The sequence below is a fragment of the Penicillium daleae genome (assembly GCF_028827525.1).
Source record: "Penicillium daleae strain IBT 16125 chromosome Unknown utg000009l_segment0_segment0, whole genome shotgun sequence".
In the NCBI taxonomy this organism is placed as follows: Eukaryota; Fungi; Ascomycota; class Eurotiomycetes; order Eurotiales; family Aspergillaceae; genus Penicillium; species Penicillium daleae.
In genome coordinates, this window is record NW_026623157.1 from 4,613,354 (window position 1) to 4,630,115 (window position 16,762).

The window sequence follows — 16,762 nt, forward strand, 5'->3', positions numbered from 1 at the left end:
CATAATGGCGTATTTTTATCCAAAAAATGTGAAGAAAAAACTGAAAATCTAGCTACCTAGTCTATTAAAGGTTCTGAGGGTCTACTACTCCGTAGTTAGCGGGGAAATGTAGGTAATAGGTGCCTGGAATTCAATTTTCCGCCATTTTATCCTTATTTATCTAGAATATTTTCTATCCTAGCAGTAGCAAGCAGAATATATATCTTCAATATGTTCCGGATACTGCCGCTTTCCAGGAGCTATGCATTAGCGCAACCACGTGCAACACCCAATACCCACGGGATCCCCCAGGGCAGGAACACGAGACACTTAGGAAATGATGCCAGAAGGAACCGCTATTTTACAGGCCCCCACTTTACGTTATAAAATGGACTAGTTAACCGAATTTGGGTACCATCACGATCTATGTATGGGTCTCGGCTTCGAGTAGCCAATAGTGTTTAAATATTAATTCGCAAGCCTACGACGGGTCGGTAATATAAGGAAATTTATATATGCTTTACCTAGAGGAGGCCTCGCCACAGCCCGTCCATGGATGATCAATGTCCGTCCAAGTGTGAGCAGCCACTCGACCCCGCCCGCCCGTGGGTCTGGCGAAGTCTAGTTAAACCTGAACAAACCCATAGTTTTGGTTCCAACGGATATTTGCGTAGGTCGGGTTCTCATGCTATGGTAAGAAGTTAAAATGTATTTCGCAAGAAATACGGTAATTGCAGATTAGTGATATTTCTGATAAGTAACTCAAACCCAGCAGCCAGCCCTACACCAGAGCGGGCTCCGGCTTGTACTGGCCGATAATAGGTCAGACTCCACCCTCAGGTCATTCCAACAAAAGGGTGAGAGAAATCCATTTAATCTTCTTTCATGCGCAGAAACTTGTTAATCATATATTTTCATTTTCTACCTTCATATATGACATGGTCCGCAGATTTCATAGACTGCGCATCGTTGTGCTAAAATGCTACACCCCCAGTGCAAAACTGGTGGTGTCACACGGTGACCTAGATGATTGGTTCCGCGTCCTTTTATCTGGAGCAGCTGAACGATATGCTACGAATAATTTGCATCGGGTTTCCCTCGAAATCACTGGTTATGACGCTGTGTCCGGGCAATATCCAGGCACCGTAGATGGTGTCGATGCGATCGTGGTCACTGGATCAGGCAACGGGGCATACGAACCGATTAAATGGATTCAAACGCTGGAAAAGTACATTCAAGGTATGTAACCAAACTGTAGGAGACGAAAGCCAAGACCTTGCTGAATAACACGTGCGTCATTGGCAGATATCTATTCACAGTATCCATCGGTCAAGTTCTTTGGCGCCTGCTTCGGTCATCAAATCATAAGTAAGGCGCTTCTTGCGGATCAGGGGGTGTATGTGGAACGCAGTCCCCATGGATGGCAGAACGGGGTCCACACCCCAATATTTGCAGCGAGTTCACCAATCTCTTACCCGAAGAGTTGCCCTTGGCTCTGGGCCAGCCTTGTCGTCTCTCTATGCAATTTGTTCATGGCGACCATGTCGTAATTCCCGAAAAGGCGGACCTATCTGGTTGGGTTCGACTTGGGGTAACTGAATTGTGTAGTACACAAGGACTTTGCATGCCCTATATAGTGCTCACTTACCAGGGTCATTCTGAATATGACATTGAGATCAATACGGCAAACATGGAGTCCCTGGCAGAGAAGTTGGCGTGGGACGAAGAATATATGGCTGAGACAATGTCACTTGTTCATCATGATGACGACTCGGCTATATTTGCGGATGTGGTACTAGCATTCTTCTTGAAATAGGCATATTTTAGCGGTGGTCAATTATTATGTACGTCAGCAGTACGTGAGAGAAGTGCAAGGATTTCAATGCTTTGCGGAGTGTTCATAGTAGTTTGCCAGCGGACAGTGCTATCTTTCAAGACTCTTAAAAGGCAGAGAGACTATCAAGGCATTTCCCATTGTAGACACACCCTCACTACTTCATAAATACACTACAGTGTGGCAGCCATCAAAATGTGATTAATATAAAAAGAGGATTTCATTACTTAGAGCTTTATCATTATGGGACAAGAAACTATTCGATCGGCCTCCAGGCGGAACTGCGTCACTTGCCAAACTAGTTTCTTTCTTCGCTCCAGGTCCCTTACCCCTTATTTCCTGGAATTACGGACCCCTCCATCTCCAATATTGCTGCAAGAAGACCGTATCTCCCTACTTCGGTATCCAGATTCATGCAGATACATAGGATGCTACGGGCCAATCGGATGGGACAGATCAATTCGGAGACTACTGACGAGAGTATCGAAGCTAAGGAGAGAAGAAAGAAACATCCAGGGTGGTGGGAGACGCGTTCTGATATACGCTCCGATAACAGACGCCAATGCTTATCATCCTCATTCGGAATTGTTCGTTCCCAAGTCCGACTCTGCCAGATCTCACCGTTCCCACTGTCCCATTCGTAACACAAATGACCTAAATGACCGCCAGGCTCATAATCGTGCTGAGTGTTTCTCCAGTTCCCGAAGCTTGAATAGCTCTCATTCCTTTTTATATCTAAATAATCTTACAGTGCTAGGAAAGGGAAAGTGGAAGGGTAGCTTATCTCGTACTATCCGCTCACTCACTTCATGCTGTACGGCTTTGAACGGAACAACGTCATCTGGAAACCCTGGCAGAGCCGCAGGTGGGCATTCACTGGGCGAATTCAACTATGAGCGCGGGCCTAGTAGCGATGCTGAAGGAGTACTAATGAAGAATCCCACCCCAACAACCAAGAAGCGGACTTCCAAAAGATAAGCAGAGAATCGTTGCGTGATTTTGGACTCCTAACTTTAATAATGAACTTGATGTGGTTAACAAGGTACTAAGACATTGCAGGTTCGTATACGTCCCAATCGATTCGCTATTGGCTTTCGTGAAAGTCTATGAATAACCGGAAGGCGTGGGCGTTAGCTGCCTCCTTTCTGTGACTTGTGAATCAAGACTGTAGAATATATACAGGAAAAGTGATCTATGCCTCGAGACAAAATGGTGACGGGGGGCCCGGATGACGAGTGTTGTGCAGTTTTTCACGTTCTTCGCTCAAATATGCAACCGAGCCATAATCGTGTACCACCGGGTTGGTGGAGCTGGGACGGAGGTCTGCATTAAAAATGCCCAGAGGCAAGGCAACTGAAACATTGGCGGTTGGGATGTTAGGTGTCGCCAAGAGCCGACACTCGATAGGCGCGCAAGCCATCAGGATATAAGCTTGTTCGTGGGAGTATCCAAAGCGTTGGAGATATTTCATAGCTGCCGAAGCGGCTTGAATATAACCGGTCATTGGATTGGATAGATGTTGCATGCCCTGGTCGCTAACAGAAAGTCCATGGAAAGCAAGTCGAGCTTGGTAAAAATGGTCAACGACGCTGGGAATTACCACAGGCGCTGTAAAACCCAGTGTGTCCATCCCCGCAGCGATAATATGACATTTTATCGTCATGATTCCAGCCATTTCTATCGCGCATGTTGGTTCACCATCGCCGATGGAGAAATGGAGGTCCCCCACGGATAGATTGGCACCATCAACATATATAGGAAGATATATACTGGCGCCACTGGTCAAAGTACCCGAATCTATATTTCCTCCATTTTCCCGAGCCGGAGTAGTTCTGGCACCATGCAGTCGAATCTTCTGCGCGAGATCCGAAGGAAGCTCCTGACCGACATATGCACCTCTTTTGCTAGGTTCGTTCGCACAAATGGCTCCATGGGAACGAAATCGATGATTCAAGGCCTTCTCTCTATCAGTCCAACTCTCGAGCAGTGCAGCAGAGGGTGCAGTGCCTATTTCGCCACAATGCGGTCGTCCTTGGAATGAGACACCCTTGATGTGCCGCGATGAAGTTATTGCGCCCTCAAAGTCCCAGATAGCTTTCGCCACACGTGTGTGGTTTTTATCCAGGGGACCTGCACCGGGCTCAATCATCGAGAATCCCCATGGGCGCTCAGGGAATGGCTGGACGTCCATAATTTCAACATGCAAAAGATCTCCAGCCTGCGCACCCTCTATTCTGATTGGCCCAGATAGATGATGGTCTTGGTCCCAGCAGTAGTCAAGCACATCGTCCGCACAGTCATCATTGGATATTGAGTTGCCTGAGAAGTCCATGCACTCCACTTTGAACGCCTCGCCGACATTCACGGTTGCAACTGGCGGAATGTCGGGATGCCATCGTGTGTGCATGTGCGGTTGTGCCAGAGGCTTCCCGTTAGGGTCAACGCTGATAATAGTACGCATTGTTTGTAGATCACACGAGGAGTCACTGAAAAGAACAAAGAAGGTATCAAAAGATCTCGAGAAAACCAGTCGTGATGAGAATTGTAAGTGAGGAGAGGAGCTTCTTAAAGGATAGCCAAGTAGCTCTTGCCCATTTCAGATATTGCCCCACTCTGACCCCCCAAGGAGTGTGAGAAATTTTTCACGACAGCAATACTGGAGCATATTCCAATGATGGCGATTTGATTTTCGAATGGGTTATCCAATACAGTGCATATGAAAAGGCGGCCGTCTGTTCTGTGCTTGGAAAGTCATTCGTTTTCGGTAACTCTCCACGAGCCCCGCTTTGGGCGGCATTACGGAGTAACAACCGTGCTAGAACAAAAATTGAGATTCTACACGAGGGAACCCACCGCCAGCTTAGTCAAGCCCGTTTTCTCAGGAATAACATGGCCCGCCGGATTAGGTGCTCTCCGCGACGTAAAGACCAAAGTGACGATCGGGCCGAAGGGTCGGTGCGGGTAGGCAGAAAGCTGCGGGCAGGGGGGAATTAACAACCACCTATTGGCTAAGCAGCAGTCTAGCCTTGACGGTAGGACTGGACAATCCTGGGGTAGAAAGGGCAACCATCGGACTGGCGAAGCATGGGGTAGAAACTATACAAATTTGTTCGTCACGACGTGACGCGTGTACAGGAAAACCATAGGCGACAAGCCTTCAAATTCTGTACCAACTGTAAACAATACATTTCCAGTATATGAATAGTTTGTCGGAACTCTCGAATAATGAATATGATGGCGCTGAATCCAAATAACGGCCATAGGTGACGCTGAAGTGCTGTTCTCCCGACAGATCTAGAGCCATGGATGAGAACGCCAGACGCTCTAAGTGGCCCAAAGTTCTCCCGAGTGGACTAAGTTCTCTACAGTTGTCTGAACGCATCAGACCGGTGCGACTGTATTTGGTGTCACCGTTATTGGCGTAGTCGCAATGACAGATAATGAGAGAAACACCTAAAGGTTATCTTCGACCGCCTGGGTCGAATTCAAACATTTTGCGTTCCCAAATCCCCACTTTGTCTCGTACTCTTGGCGATGCTCCTTGTATTTTTCCTCGAGTAGCTTCCTAGGCGAAACCTCGTCTAAACTATATAAACTACATAAGCTGGATTTCCTGCCACACGGGGCGACCCCGATTCTACACTTCACCACTTCCTCCTTAGCAGCTCTGCTTAATAAACCTTCCAACGCTGGGAAGAGGAGTTGAGGGCTTAAATATGGACGAAAAGAATTCTGTTGCTGAACCAAATACAGTTCAGGCCACTGCAGCGTCGCCACCTTCCTACGGCGACCTCAACTCTATCCGAGATAGCTTTGGTCAGCGATTCTTGGATAGCTTCAAGCGAGACACAAACGTTCATGTCACATGCGGTAATGTGTCAAATACAGATGGAACAGGATTTGATGTTGAGCAGGCCGCGCAGAACACCGCGCATTCGCCGCTGCAGCGTCGCCTGAAAGGTCGTCCGTCACCTTCAGATGATCGCAATTGGTGGTTCCATTGGTATTTAAATCCAGGCTAAAGCCCGAAAGGGAAATGAAATCGGCTTGCTTACGCCCGAGTTTTAGGTACTGGGCTTTTCGTCGGATCAGGAGTAGTCCTGAACACCGGAGGTCCGGCGTCGGTGGTCATTGCTTATGTTCTCATTGGTGTTATGCTGTACTGTACGGTCCACGCCCTGGGTGAAATGGCTGTCCTTTTTCCTGTCGCTGGTTCCTTTTCCCACTATTCGACGCGTTTTTTGGACCCTGCTTGGGGCTTCGCCATGGGCTGGAACTATGCTCTGGGGTGGCTCATCGTCTTACCGTTGGAAATTGTCGCCGCTTCTATCACGATCGAATACTGGAGTCCGGGGATCTCGAATGCTGCTTGGGTGGCAGTATTCTGGGCCCTTATAGTCTCTATCAACTTATTTGGCGTTCGGGGCTACGGTGAAGCGGAGTTTGTGTTCTCCGTGATTAAGGTCGTTGCGGTTGTTGGGTTTATGTGCGTTGCCTCGTCCCTTGGCCTTTTTCTGACGATTGTTATTCTGGTGGATTTAACTAGTGGTGTTACTGACTTGCGCTATAGTATTCTCGCAATTGTTATTAACTGTGGCGGCGGTCCGGAGAGAGGCTATATTAGTGGTAAGTATTGGCATAACCCTGGCGCCTTCTATAATAATTTTAAAGGTCTATACAGCGTATTTATTAACGCTGCCTTTGCCTTCGGCGGCACCGAACTGGTCGGACTAGCTGCAGCCGAGACCGCGAATCCTCGCAAGTCGCTTCCTATTGCTATTAAGCAAGTGTTCTGGCGTATTACTTTCTTCTACGTAGTTTCCCTCACCCTTGTCGGTCTCCTAGTTCGGTATAACGATGAGAGACTTATCCACAAGTCTTCGTCTGCTAATACACACGCTTCTCTATTCGTTATCGCTATCGAGAATGCTGGTATTAAGGTTCTACCCTCTATCATGAATGTCGTTATTATGATTTCTGTCCTTTCCGTCGGTAGCTCTTCGGTGTATAGCTCATCACGCACGTTAGCCGCGCTCGCTGAACAGGGCCAGGCGCCCCAATTCCTTGCATATATCGACCGAAAGGGCCGGCCTCTTTGTGCTGTCTACGTTGCCTCCGCCATAGGTTTGCTCTGCTTCCTCGCGGCCTCGGATGAACAAATAACCGCCTTCGGTTGGATGATGGCTATCTCGGGTTTGTCATCCATCTTCACATGGGGATCAATCTGCCTTTCCCACATCCGGTTCCGCCGTGCATGGAAGGTCCAGGGGCATAGTGTCGACGATCTGCCCTTTAAGTCTCAGCCTGGCATCATCGGCTCGTGGATCGGTTTCATTTTCAATTGTCTGGTGCTGATCGCTCAGTTTTGGGTGGGTTTTGCTCCCATCGGCTACGCAGAGATGTCCGCGTCGGATCTGGCCTACAACTTTTTCTCCGTTTACCTTGCGGCCCCTGTCGTCCTAGCGTTCTATATTATATACAAAATCTGGTTCCGCACCAACTTCGTGCGATGCCACCAGGTGGACCTAAACTATGGCCGTCGCGACCTGCATATCCAGCACCTGATCAGCCAGGAGAAGGTGGATCAAGCGGCATTGCCTGCGTGGAAGAAGTTCTACAAGCTCTTCTGCTAGATAAGGATGCGATTACATACCCATGGGGCTTCGGCGGAGCATCCCAGCATTTATGTAGTTCTTTAATTACTACGAATACGGACTGAGCTGGTTTAGGGAACTAGATTTTAACATCACGATTAACTGAATATGGTGAATGTCATCCCACGCTAGGCTTGTAAGCCCGTCGAAATCCACGGTGATATGGGGAAGTCCTTTGGGAATTAGAAAGATATCAAGTTAACCATCATGCTATATTATTTGCGCGCACTAACACATTATTTAGTCCCAAGGGAGATGATGAGGCTTATGTATCACATCCTGTTCCATTGCCAGTAAATTACACGCTGGAGACCCAACAGTCACGCATCCCACTCCTAAGGGAGCTCAGAGGCACAAGATTCTGATTGGGGGCTCGCCTTTAGTTTCTTGATCTTCAAGGTTTCAGTCGAGGGGAAATGCAGGTGGATCCTTTTGAGTACGAACAGGTAGTTTTTTGATCAGACCGGAGCTTTGAAAGCGATTCTGGACATTGAAACGCTTCAACTTTCTCATATTAGCGTACTTGAGATATACCCTTTCAGATGTGTTCCGTCGTTTCCCGTCGCTTCCGCTCAGGTCATAAGCTGACGAGATTTTTCATACATCTAAACCCTTATGGAGCACTTTACAATGTCATGCTCAAGAACGGGATCACTTGTAAAGCAGTTTGTCGTGCCTGGAACAATCCACTCGCGCGGATGAGACGCTAGTTCCTATAATAGGGCCAGCAAATACCATTACGGAGTCGACCCTCGCCACATGAGCGTGCCTTTCAACCAAGAGCATATCGCTGGCTTGCACTGTGATTTTTAGGTGTATGAAGATTTGAATTTGGAAGCCTTTAGGTCGACTTTCTAATGCATTGAGAAACGGTGTCATGGAGAACAAGACAGATAGGAAACTCGTGGATCTCCAGTTTAGTGTTGCACCACTAAGTTTATGTATTCCTGGGGACACCCCGGGCCGACCGAGCTGGCTGTTGTGACAAACAAGGAGGTCAAGCTTCATACTGAGGCAATTGATCATATCTCTATCATTGACGTCTCGTCACTTGGGGACACGTTTCGGAGCTACATTAATAGCAAAAACCACCCTGATCCAAATTGCAAATAGGCAGGCTTCTCTGCAAAATAGAAATTTGGAAGAAGTCTCAGATAATGGGTTACTTACTCACATAAGTCAATCAAGTCCTTTTCAAATTACAGTAGCCTTCTCGAGCCTCTCGGAAGGCGAACGTACAGAGGCAACAATTTGAGCACTCAAGTCCAGAGTAACCGGTCGAGGGATTCTCCACGCCAGAGCAAATCGATTTCAGGGTAGCAGGTTTGATTCCGTGAGTCTTTGAAACTCTTCATAATTGGCTTCACCGAACAGACTGCGTTGTAGCCATATATATTCCAGCGTGGCCAATGCTCTCGAAATATGCTTTGCCTTTCTTAGCGGGTCATGTCAATAGAGGCACTCGCTTCGTTTAACATACCTTAAAGCCAAAGCACTGCATCGCTAGTAGGCTTTCGCGTACAAGGGACTGTTGACATTCATCAACCGACGCAGCACCGGCTGTAAACAGTGGCCACAAAATGGCCATTCTGTTAAGCCCATTCGAGAAGTTCAGGCACATCCTCAAGGTTTCCTCAACTGGGAGCTTTAAGTCGGGATCTGTTGATGGAGTACAAAGCCTCTGTGTGGCAACCATCCGGAGATATATAACACATGCGCATGCGTAGGATCGAATGCATGCCGCAGCAATTAATATTTCATGTACCCTATCGGTAGAGCCAAGAGGTATCTGATCCAGTTGGCTCAACGAAGCATAGATGCTGGGCGCACTATTGTGCCAATTCTTGATTCTGTGCGCAAGGTCGGCTTGGAACATTTCTCGTTGGTCGTCACTTAGCCAATTTCTCTGCATTTTCGCGAACCTGCTGATGTCGGCCTGAATGGTCATGATTCGAGACCAGGAATGGCGGAGTTGAGAAAGCACTCGATCGGCGCCGCTGTTACCCAGATGAAAACTTGGGACGCCCAGATTATATTCCCATCCTCCGAATCTTTCCCAGTAGTCACCTGGGATCATAGTACCCTCTCCCGTTGCGCACGCCGCAGCGACGTCTAGATACGAGAGAAAGGAGGCGAGAAACCTGCGCATTGATGTGATAAATAACTTGCTTTGGCTGTCCATCACCATACCCTCATCCGCCATCGCAACCCGCGGGCGATACATAGACTCAAATAGCTCACAAGCTCCTGCCAGATGGATCTTCCATCGAGATCCTGTTGATGACATCTGGTCAAAGATACACAACAGCAGGATAGTGGCCAGTATTTCCAATTGGGAGGAGGCGTTTATGGGCGGAGAAATGCCCTTGAGTTGGGTAATGGCCTCAGCATACGCGTCCATGGCAGCACGGTTGTGGGAATACCTGTCTTGCGTTCCAGGTATATTCGCCAGATGCTGCGCACCGAGAGCAATCATGGCGTGCTGAAGCAGGCCGGATGAACCGGCCAACTGAGGAAATGATCGAAATGGATTTGAGTTGGAGGGCGTGTCATAGATGATGAGCATGGTAGACACGGTTGTAAGAAAGTGGTCGTAATATAACACTGAGTGAACAGAGAAAGCCGATGTTCGATGAAGAGCCATCGTGTAAGATGACGAGGAGGTAGCGTCAACTGTCTCAGGATCATCATCTAAGTCTTCTGAAGCCCACGTGAGTCCGGGCGGCATACCAGGCGTGGAGACTTCGGGTAACTCGGAGATGGAAGAGGTGCTAGCATCTGGGGAAATTGCAGCCATATGCGACCACAGCTGGTGACCCCCCTCCTCCGCCTTCTCGACATCATTAGCTCCATTCTCATCATGCAGACGCCCCTCGCTGGACAGACGATAATCATCTGGGAGCGTGATCTTGAAGGAGAATTTGCGACTGTAATCGCAGCACAAAGAAAGGCGACTGCAATTCATACACGAGGGCGAGTGTTCGTCGCACTTCACATGGCGCTGACGACATGTTGCGCAGCCTGTGAAAACTCGAAGATGCTGCTTCCTTCGGCGGGAGGTCACTGAATTCCACTGTTCCGGATGGTGATTGCCACTAGTCTGTGACATGGCTCTCGGCTCTCACAACTGGCTGTATTGGACGGGATAATGAGATCCGCAATGATATCTGCTCCGACAGGCACTGCGACGGCTCAAGTAGGCAAAGCGGTGTTAGGCGGTGTTCAAAGTTTAATTCTGCCGGAGAGCCACGATTTGTACCCGCTGCTCTATTGGCTCCTCGAGCGAAGGTCTCACGTGACTGGTTGATTGTTCTTCAACGCCGTGGGGTTTAAGGCGGCTACCTGGAGAATCACTCTACCCAAAAGCGGTAGCGTTTGAGTGGTTAATGCCACGGGTACCCCTATGGCAGCTCAATCGTTCCTTTTTTGGGGTGGGCTAGGGGCGGAGTGGGGAGAGTGGGGGGAAAGGGAATTTCTGTATCAAATAAGGTTAAGATACGAGTGGAGCGGGTGATTAAAGCTGAGAAATCGCTCTTCATATTAACTGGCCCTATCTTGGGGCCAAAGAAATTTGTCCAAACTCTCTGCAACTTTCGTTCGGCGTCTTTGAATGGAAGATCTGCTTCTGTTGTGACTGAGTGACCAAGGCTCAGGACTGAATGTGAAAGTCCTGCACCTAATGCTCGTAGCTGTTGGCGGTCTACCTTCCCGGACATGTTTCGAGGGACTCCATCGAGAGGGATGAAGAAATTTGGTATCATATAACTCGGGAAGACTGATCTCAGCCGTTCCCTGATTGTTGAAAAAGCGTTTGTGAATTCAGTGTCAGGAACCAGAATAGAAGACTCGGATTCCCAGCAATTTCATTTTGGGGACGCCAAAGGAACGTCATCAGGACGATTTGACTCCCAGACTCGTGCGAGGAGGGTGACGGTGCAGTCTCAACAGCGACGGCATAATTCTGATTTGCAATCCTCTCGATTAGACATTCGATTTCACCTACTAAACACATTTTGTAAACTCCTGCAATAAATTTCCCGAGACTTGGAATTGTTACTAAAATTGCTGACCTCTAGCCTTTCTTGGAAGGTAGAAATAGAAGGAATATACTCGGGAAAGATTTCTTGAGGGTCATTCGATGTTACATTGACATGTTAATGATCGTCGGCCCTAGGACTGCCGCTTTGGTGAGCATGCATCGGACACAACCGAGCCAAGCCTTGAAGTCTTCTGTTATACAGCCTGGTGGCTTTGGTGACTCTGTAAAGGTATCTATGTCTGTAGATTCTTGGTCACAACCATACGGCCTAGGCGTGTTTTGATTTGTCCAGGTGCCTAAATCTTCCAGCTTCTGCTTTTGTTTTATTTCTAAAACCTTCAGCTTCATTCCCCTGTGGACTATTCTGATCCAACTTTCCAACCAAAGAAGTTGTCCAGATGATATCAGTTACTCCCGAAACAAAACCCAATATCCTGATCATAGGAACTGGACCTCATGCCCAGAAAACCTATGTGCCGCACTTGCAACTGCTGGAAGCACGCCATGGTCCAATGATTCGAGTACTCGTCGATATTGAAGAAAAACGCGATGCAGTCACAGAATGGGCAGCAAAGGTTTGCCCGGGGGTCCACCTGCATTTTGTTCCCATGTTCACAGACCTGATGCCAAGTCGGGCTCGGGCCCGGGCAGAGCTCGACAAAATTGAGGCACGATTCAATATTAATGGTATCATCATCGCCACGGAGCCTCTCTCGCATAAATCATATGCCCTCTGGGGTTTAGACCATGGATATCACATCATGATGGACAAACCAATCACCACCCGCGTTGATGCCGGGACCAACGCCTCAGAGGCAAAGGGCATTGCCGACGATTACCATGAGATCCTAGCGGCATATAAAAAACTCCAGATTCGACAAACGACCGGATTCGTGGTTAGCAGTCACCGCCGCTTCAATCCTCTCACCCAAAGAGCTCATCACTATATCCGAGAGATCGTGGAGCGAACTGGTTGTCCTGTAACAAGCGTTTCCGCCTCATACTGCGACGGAACGTTCCGACTGCCGATTGAAATGATTCAGCAAGACTATCATACCTACAAGCAGGGATATGGAAAGGTCTCTCACAGCGGATATAATATCATCGATATGCTCTGTGATTTCGCGAAAGCAGGTCTAGTCCAAAGCAAACGACCAGACGAGGTTGCGGTCATCAGCAGCTTCATTCTGCCACGAGGTTTCTTCAAGATGATGACCCAGACGGACTATCAGAAGATATTCGGAGCTGCGAGTATACAAAAACCTGTAACCCGGATGAGCAAAGCCTCATGTAGCGTTTTGGGGGTTATGGCGAACTGGATGCCACCGCTCAGCTCACTTTTCTCAAAGAGCGGGACCCAGTCATTCTCGCGCAAATCAGCATGTCCAGCAATGGATACGGCCTTCAGTCTTCGCTCATCCTGAGTAAAGATCAGTACAAGGGTAGTGGTCGCGTCAAACATGAATCTTACGAGATCAAGTGCGGGCCCTTCCAGAGCATTTACATTGAGTCGCGCTCTATTAAGGATTCAGACGAGCCTTGTCTGCCAGGAGACTTCAGATTGGAGCAAACAACCATTTTGAGATGAAAGTCTTCCGCAACTTTGAATTGACTGGACATTCGCGTGCTTTGGAGGTGCTCCACCTGGCCGATCTGGCGGATGCACAGGGCTATGATCACACCAAGCTCTACACGGAACAGGCAAAGGAAAAGATGATTATTGAGTTTGTCCAGTCGATTCAAAGTAAATTACTGCCTGCCGAGCTGACATCAAACATTGATGACCATCGCTTGCCCGTTCAGATCATGAGTGCTATGTATTTGTCGCACATCAATCACCAGAATAGCAACGGCAGACCGGTTGTGAAAGTGCGTGGTGTCTAGGAGCACGAGCTGCGCGATGCTGCCCCGACAAGCTGGAAATAGTCGAGAGACCACGTCATAGTCTAGAAAATCTCAATGTTTGGGAGCCCGGTTCATTGCTAGATTCCATGTAGGCATTCTTCTTAATTTCATCTTAAACTTTTAGCGAATCTACACATGTAGCTGAAGATGCCCAATCCCATCTTCTGGTGGCGATGACCCGACGGTGTGTCGGGGTCCAATCAAGAACTGTTTTCAGTTCATCTAGCAGTATATTACAAATTGAATTTATCACTGCCCCCGAAAATATTGCCTACAAAAAGCGAACGCCCGGAGGAACATTAGGAACTGACAAGTGCGAGATTCTGATTCTGTCGGAAGAGGTGTCGCGGCCTCTGGCCCAGAAAGGAACGGAGGGCGACATAAGGTATTTCTCCGCTGGACGAAGAGCTTGCAGATCGGGGATCCTTTCGCCTGCATAGCAATCTCTGGCTGACGTGAGAAGCGAGTCTTGGCTAAATCACTAAAGAGACACATGGTTCGACTGCTTTGTTACATTTCTATTCTTGACATCAGACAAGGCTCGCAGCTGGATAACTATGAAACCCAAAACCGGTTGTTGAAAACCCAATGAACGCAGATTCTCCGGGGCTTCTTTTGAAACCTCGCTTAAATGGGTAGTTGATAGCCACCATCGATACCCCGATCAAGACCCTTCAGACAGGGGTGAGGGACTGCTTCGGCAGCGGGTAGCTGATATGTGTTAGTGCATACGACTGGGACCGTTCGTTTTTCCATCATTGACTCACTTTGGCCCCATTTGCTGAATGCCCAGGTGCGCGAGCCAATGCCCCATATCAACCGAGGTCTTGAGTGGTTTTTGCTGCACAATTCCGGCAAGAAGACCTCCCGCGAAAGCATCTCTAAGGGATTGTCAACAATCAGATTAGCCTGAGCGGCGTTTTGGTTAGGGAGCTACATAGTTGGTCAAAAGAGTATTTGGGCCTCACTCACCCGGCCCCGGTAGTGTCAATGATCTCGGCCGCGGAAATCGTACGGATAGGAATATCCTCGTGCCCTGGGGTTCCTGAGATTGCCACAACCGTCGGAGAAGACCCTTGGGTTATCAAGACGATCCGAGGTCTGTTTACATTCGCCTTGGGCAGATTGGCGAGGTGATCGGCAATCGTGGGGATATCCTCAGTCTAGCACCAACTTCAGCTTGAGTGGAACTACTTCTTGAGACCCAAGGTACAACGCTACCTCTAGACCATGCGACTGCGCCCATGCCAGGGCTTCACTCTCGTTACCGACGAAATAGTCCGAGTACGGTTCGGTTTTATCTAGGGCATCTTTAAACGCAACTGGAATAAAAGGGGCAGACAGTGACATCACATAGATCTAGCGAAGCTCTCAGCCATCGATCGCGGGTGGTCGGAGTCACGATTCCATGATTATGGGCGTACCTTGTTCTTGGCCGCGGCCTCTTCTGCCAAGGCCAGCCCGGCCTCGGGGCAGACTGTCAAGTGGTAGCCTCCAACAAAATAGACTTGCGATGACTCTACCAGATCTGGGGCCGCTTCAGATGCTCCAACTTGTAACAATTGGCGGCACCGAGCTCAGTACAAAGGCTTCTGTTTTTGTCCGTGATCACAACACCGCAGCGACCCGTGGGGTGGGCTGGATCGACAAGATATTCCGCACGAACGCCCGCCTTTTGGCACGATTCTCGGAGAGTGTCGGCGTAGGTATCATCACCCACACACCCAATGTAGACAACGCTGTCGCTTGGGAGGATGTACTAGAATAAAGTATCAGCTACTGGGGTTGGGCTGCCAAGATGGAGGGCCTGGAATGAGAGGGGCAGCATGCCTGGGAGCCTCTGGCAGTATTCTGTGCCCCACCACCAGCCGTGGTTTCTGCTGCAAAATTTTTGATCAGATCATCAAAGAGACCTTGGTGTGAAGACTCGGCGAGAATGGCGTCATTTGCCTTGAGTCCATATCTGTCAAGGAGTTCCTGATTGCTTGAATCCAGTCAACAGAGCTCGTCTGAATTGATCCCAGAGTCTTTCAACGTCGTACCCAAGTGCCCGAACATCTATTTGAAAGTGTCAGCAACATTGGATTGACAAAATAAGGTCGCCACCGTACCAAGAAGAGGGTTCTCCAAACACAGCAAAGCGGGCATTTTGTCGACTTGTGGATGGCGAGGGAGTCGTAAAGAAGGAAGGTCTGTCACATTGTCACCGCCGAGTACAGACTCTCTCGTCACACCGCCCGGCGATCTTTCCGTGCGCTGTCAGCTTGTTTCGGTCAATTACTTGTTTAGTTATGCTACTCTTTTTAGGATGCAGAGCAAGTATATTTCTCCTGCATGTCCGCTTCAATAGGCCGAAGACTAGTTTCCCTCCCATTTAAGGTACCGATATTAAACAAGGCATGTTCATATTTCTCTCCCCTTGGAAACTACAAACCCGATCTAGAGGCAGAGTGATGGGGAATCGGTGCGTGGGAGTGTGATCAATATGGATCTGGAGCTCCCTTGTTGTTCATTGTCTTCTGACGTCCCACAGAACCAAGATCTGTCTGAGCCTTTCTCAAGGTTCAACCATCTTTGCTTGGCCATTTTGCCAGCAGAGCAAGGTGCGAAAAGGCATGATCCGTGCATGATTCAGGTCCCACACCCCTCCCGGACGTAGATGTGTGATTCAATACGGCTAAGCAAACCCCGAGGATCTTCCTCGTTTGCGACAATGACGGATCCTTTGAATGGGAGCGTCCCCTCGCTGACATGCTTCTCGAATAAGGGACCTGCATTCGGGGTTAATCCAACGGCTCGGCGGAATTGGGTGGGGGCAACTACAGAGATCCTCGATGGAGAAGGGTCCTTGAGTCCCGTCCAAGATAGTCTCTCTTCTTCAAGTGGAGTATGTGCGGAGCAGTGAGACGGAGTTGGGTGTGCACTTACCCGCCCATGTCACGTAACCCTCTTGATGCAATCGCACAAAGTTGGGTGAATGTTGGGGTCGGATGGCGATGCGAAGCGCGAGCTGTCCACTGGTTAGCCAAGATCATTTCCGGCCTTCCCCCCGCCATAGCTTGAAACAGCGCTACAGAAGTCCACCGTCCATTGTATCCACTACTTACGACCCCGGGGTTGTCAGGTATGATGGCTATCAGCTCCGTCGGGCTGGTCGAAGCGGGTTGACCCGCAGCAGGCCCACTTGGTGCCCGCACGTGGGTAGGGGTGGGGTTGACCAGAACAAGAACCCCGGCCGAACGACAAGGATGATGGGCGCAACTCGCAGCGTGTCAACCCGCATCGCGTCTGAATCGGGGAAATTCCGTGGATCGTTGGTCTCATTGCACTTCTCGCAGCAACAAATGGTTG

At 49.0% G+C, this 16,762-nt stretch overlaps 6 protein-coding genes across 6 annotated transcripts; 3 read left to right on the forward strand and 3 right to left on the reverse strand.

Annotated features, from left to right (window-relative positions):
- Positions 1-917: 917 nt before the first annotated feature.
- Positions 918-1,795, forward strand: N7458_012802 (class I glutamine amidotransferase-like protein; the record flags this gene model as incomplete). The annotated part of the gene is made up of 4 exons (XM_056916183.1): positions 918-1,218; positions 1,285-1,375; positions 1,435-1,570; positions 1,631-1,795. 4 exons carry the CDS (start codon positions 918-920, stop codon positions 1,793-1,795), a joined length of 693 nt encoding a protein of 230 aa, XP_056760937.1.
- A 1,210-nt stretch (positions 1,796-3,005) lies between these two features.
- On the reverse strand, positions 3,006-4,274 carry N7458_012803 (acetamidase/formamidase family protein; the record flags this gene model as incomplete). The annotated part of the gene is made up of 1 exon (XM_056916184.1): positions 3,006-4,274. One exon carries the CDS (start codon positions 4,272-4,274, stop codon positions 3,006-3,008), a length of 1,269 nt encoding a protein of 422 aa, XP_056760938.1.
- Positions 4,275-5,529: 1,255 nt separating this feature from the next.
- Positions 5,530-7,446, forward strand: N7458_012804 (uncharacterized protein; the record flags this gene model as incomplete). Its single annotated transcript, XM_056916185.1, has 3 exons — positions 5,530-5,776; positions 5,882-6,299; positions 6,384-7,446. The coding sequence occupies 3 exons, from the start codon at positions 5,530-5,532 to the stop codon at positions 7,444-7,446; spliced, it is 1,728 nt and encodes a 575-aa protein (XP_056760939.1).
- Positions 7,447-8,938: 1,492 nt separating this feature from the next.
- On the reverse strand, positions 8,939-10,576 carry N7458_012805 (Zn(II)2Cys6 transcription factor; the record flags this gene model as incomplete). The annotated part of the gene is made up of 1 exon (XM_056916186.1): positions 8,939-10,576. One exon carries the CDS (start codon positions 10,574-10,576, stop codon positions 8,939-8,941), a length of 1,638 nt encoding a protein of 545 aa, XP_056760940.1.
- A 1,328-nt stretch (positions 10,577-11,904) lies between these two features.
- Positions 11,905-13,390, forward strand: N7458_012806 (uncharacterized protein; the record flags this gene model as incomplete). Its single annotated transcript, XM_056916187.1, has 3 exons — positions 11,905-12,771; positions 12,801-12,985; positions 13,039-13,390. 3 exons carry the CDS (start codon positions 11,905-11,907, stop codon positions 13,388-13,390), a joined length of 1,404 nt encoding a protein of 467 aa, XP_056760941.1.
- Positions 13,391-14,085: 695 nt separating this feature from the next.
- Positions 14,086-15,559, reverse strand: N7458_012807 (Adenosine kinase; the record flags this gene model as incomplete). The annotated part of the gene is made up of 8 exons (XM_056916188.1): positions 14,086-14,122; positions 14,179-14,292; positions 14,384-14,574; positions 14,633-14,770; positions 14,836-14,963; positions 15,274-15,395; positions 15,454-15,469; positions 15,523-15,559. 8 exons carry the CDS (start codon positions 15,557-15,559, stop codon positions 14,086-14,088), a joined length of 783 nt encoding a protein of 260 aa, XP_056760942.1.
- Between the last annotated feature and the right edge of the window lie 1,203 nt (positions 15,560-16,762).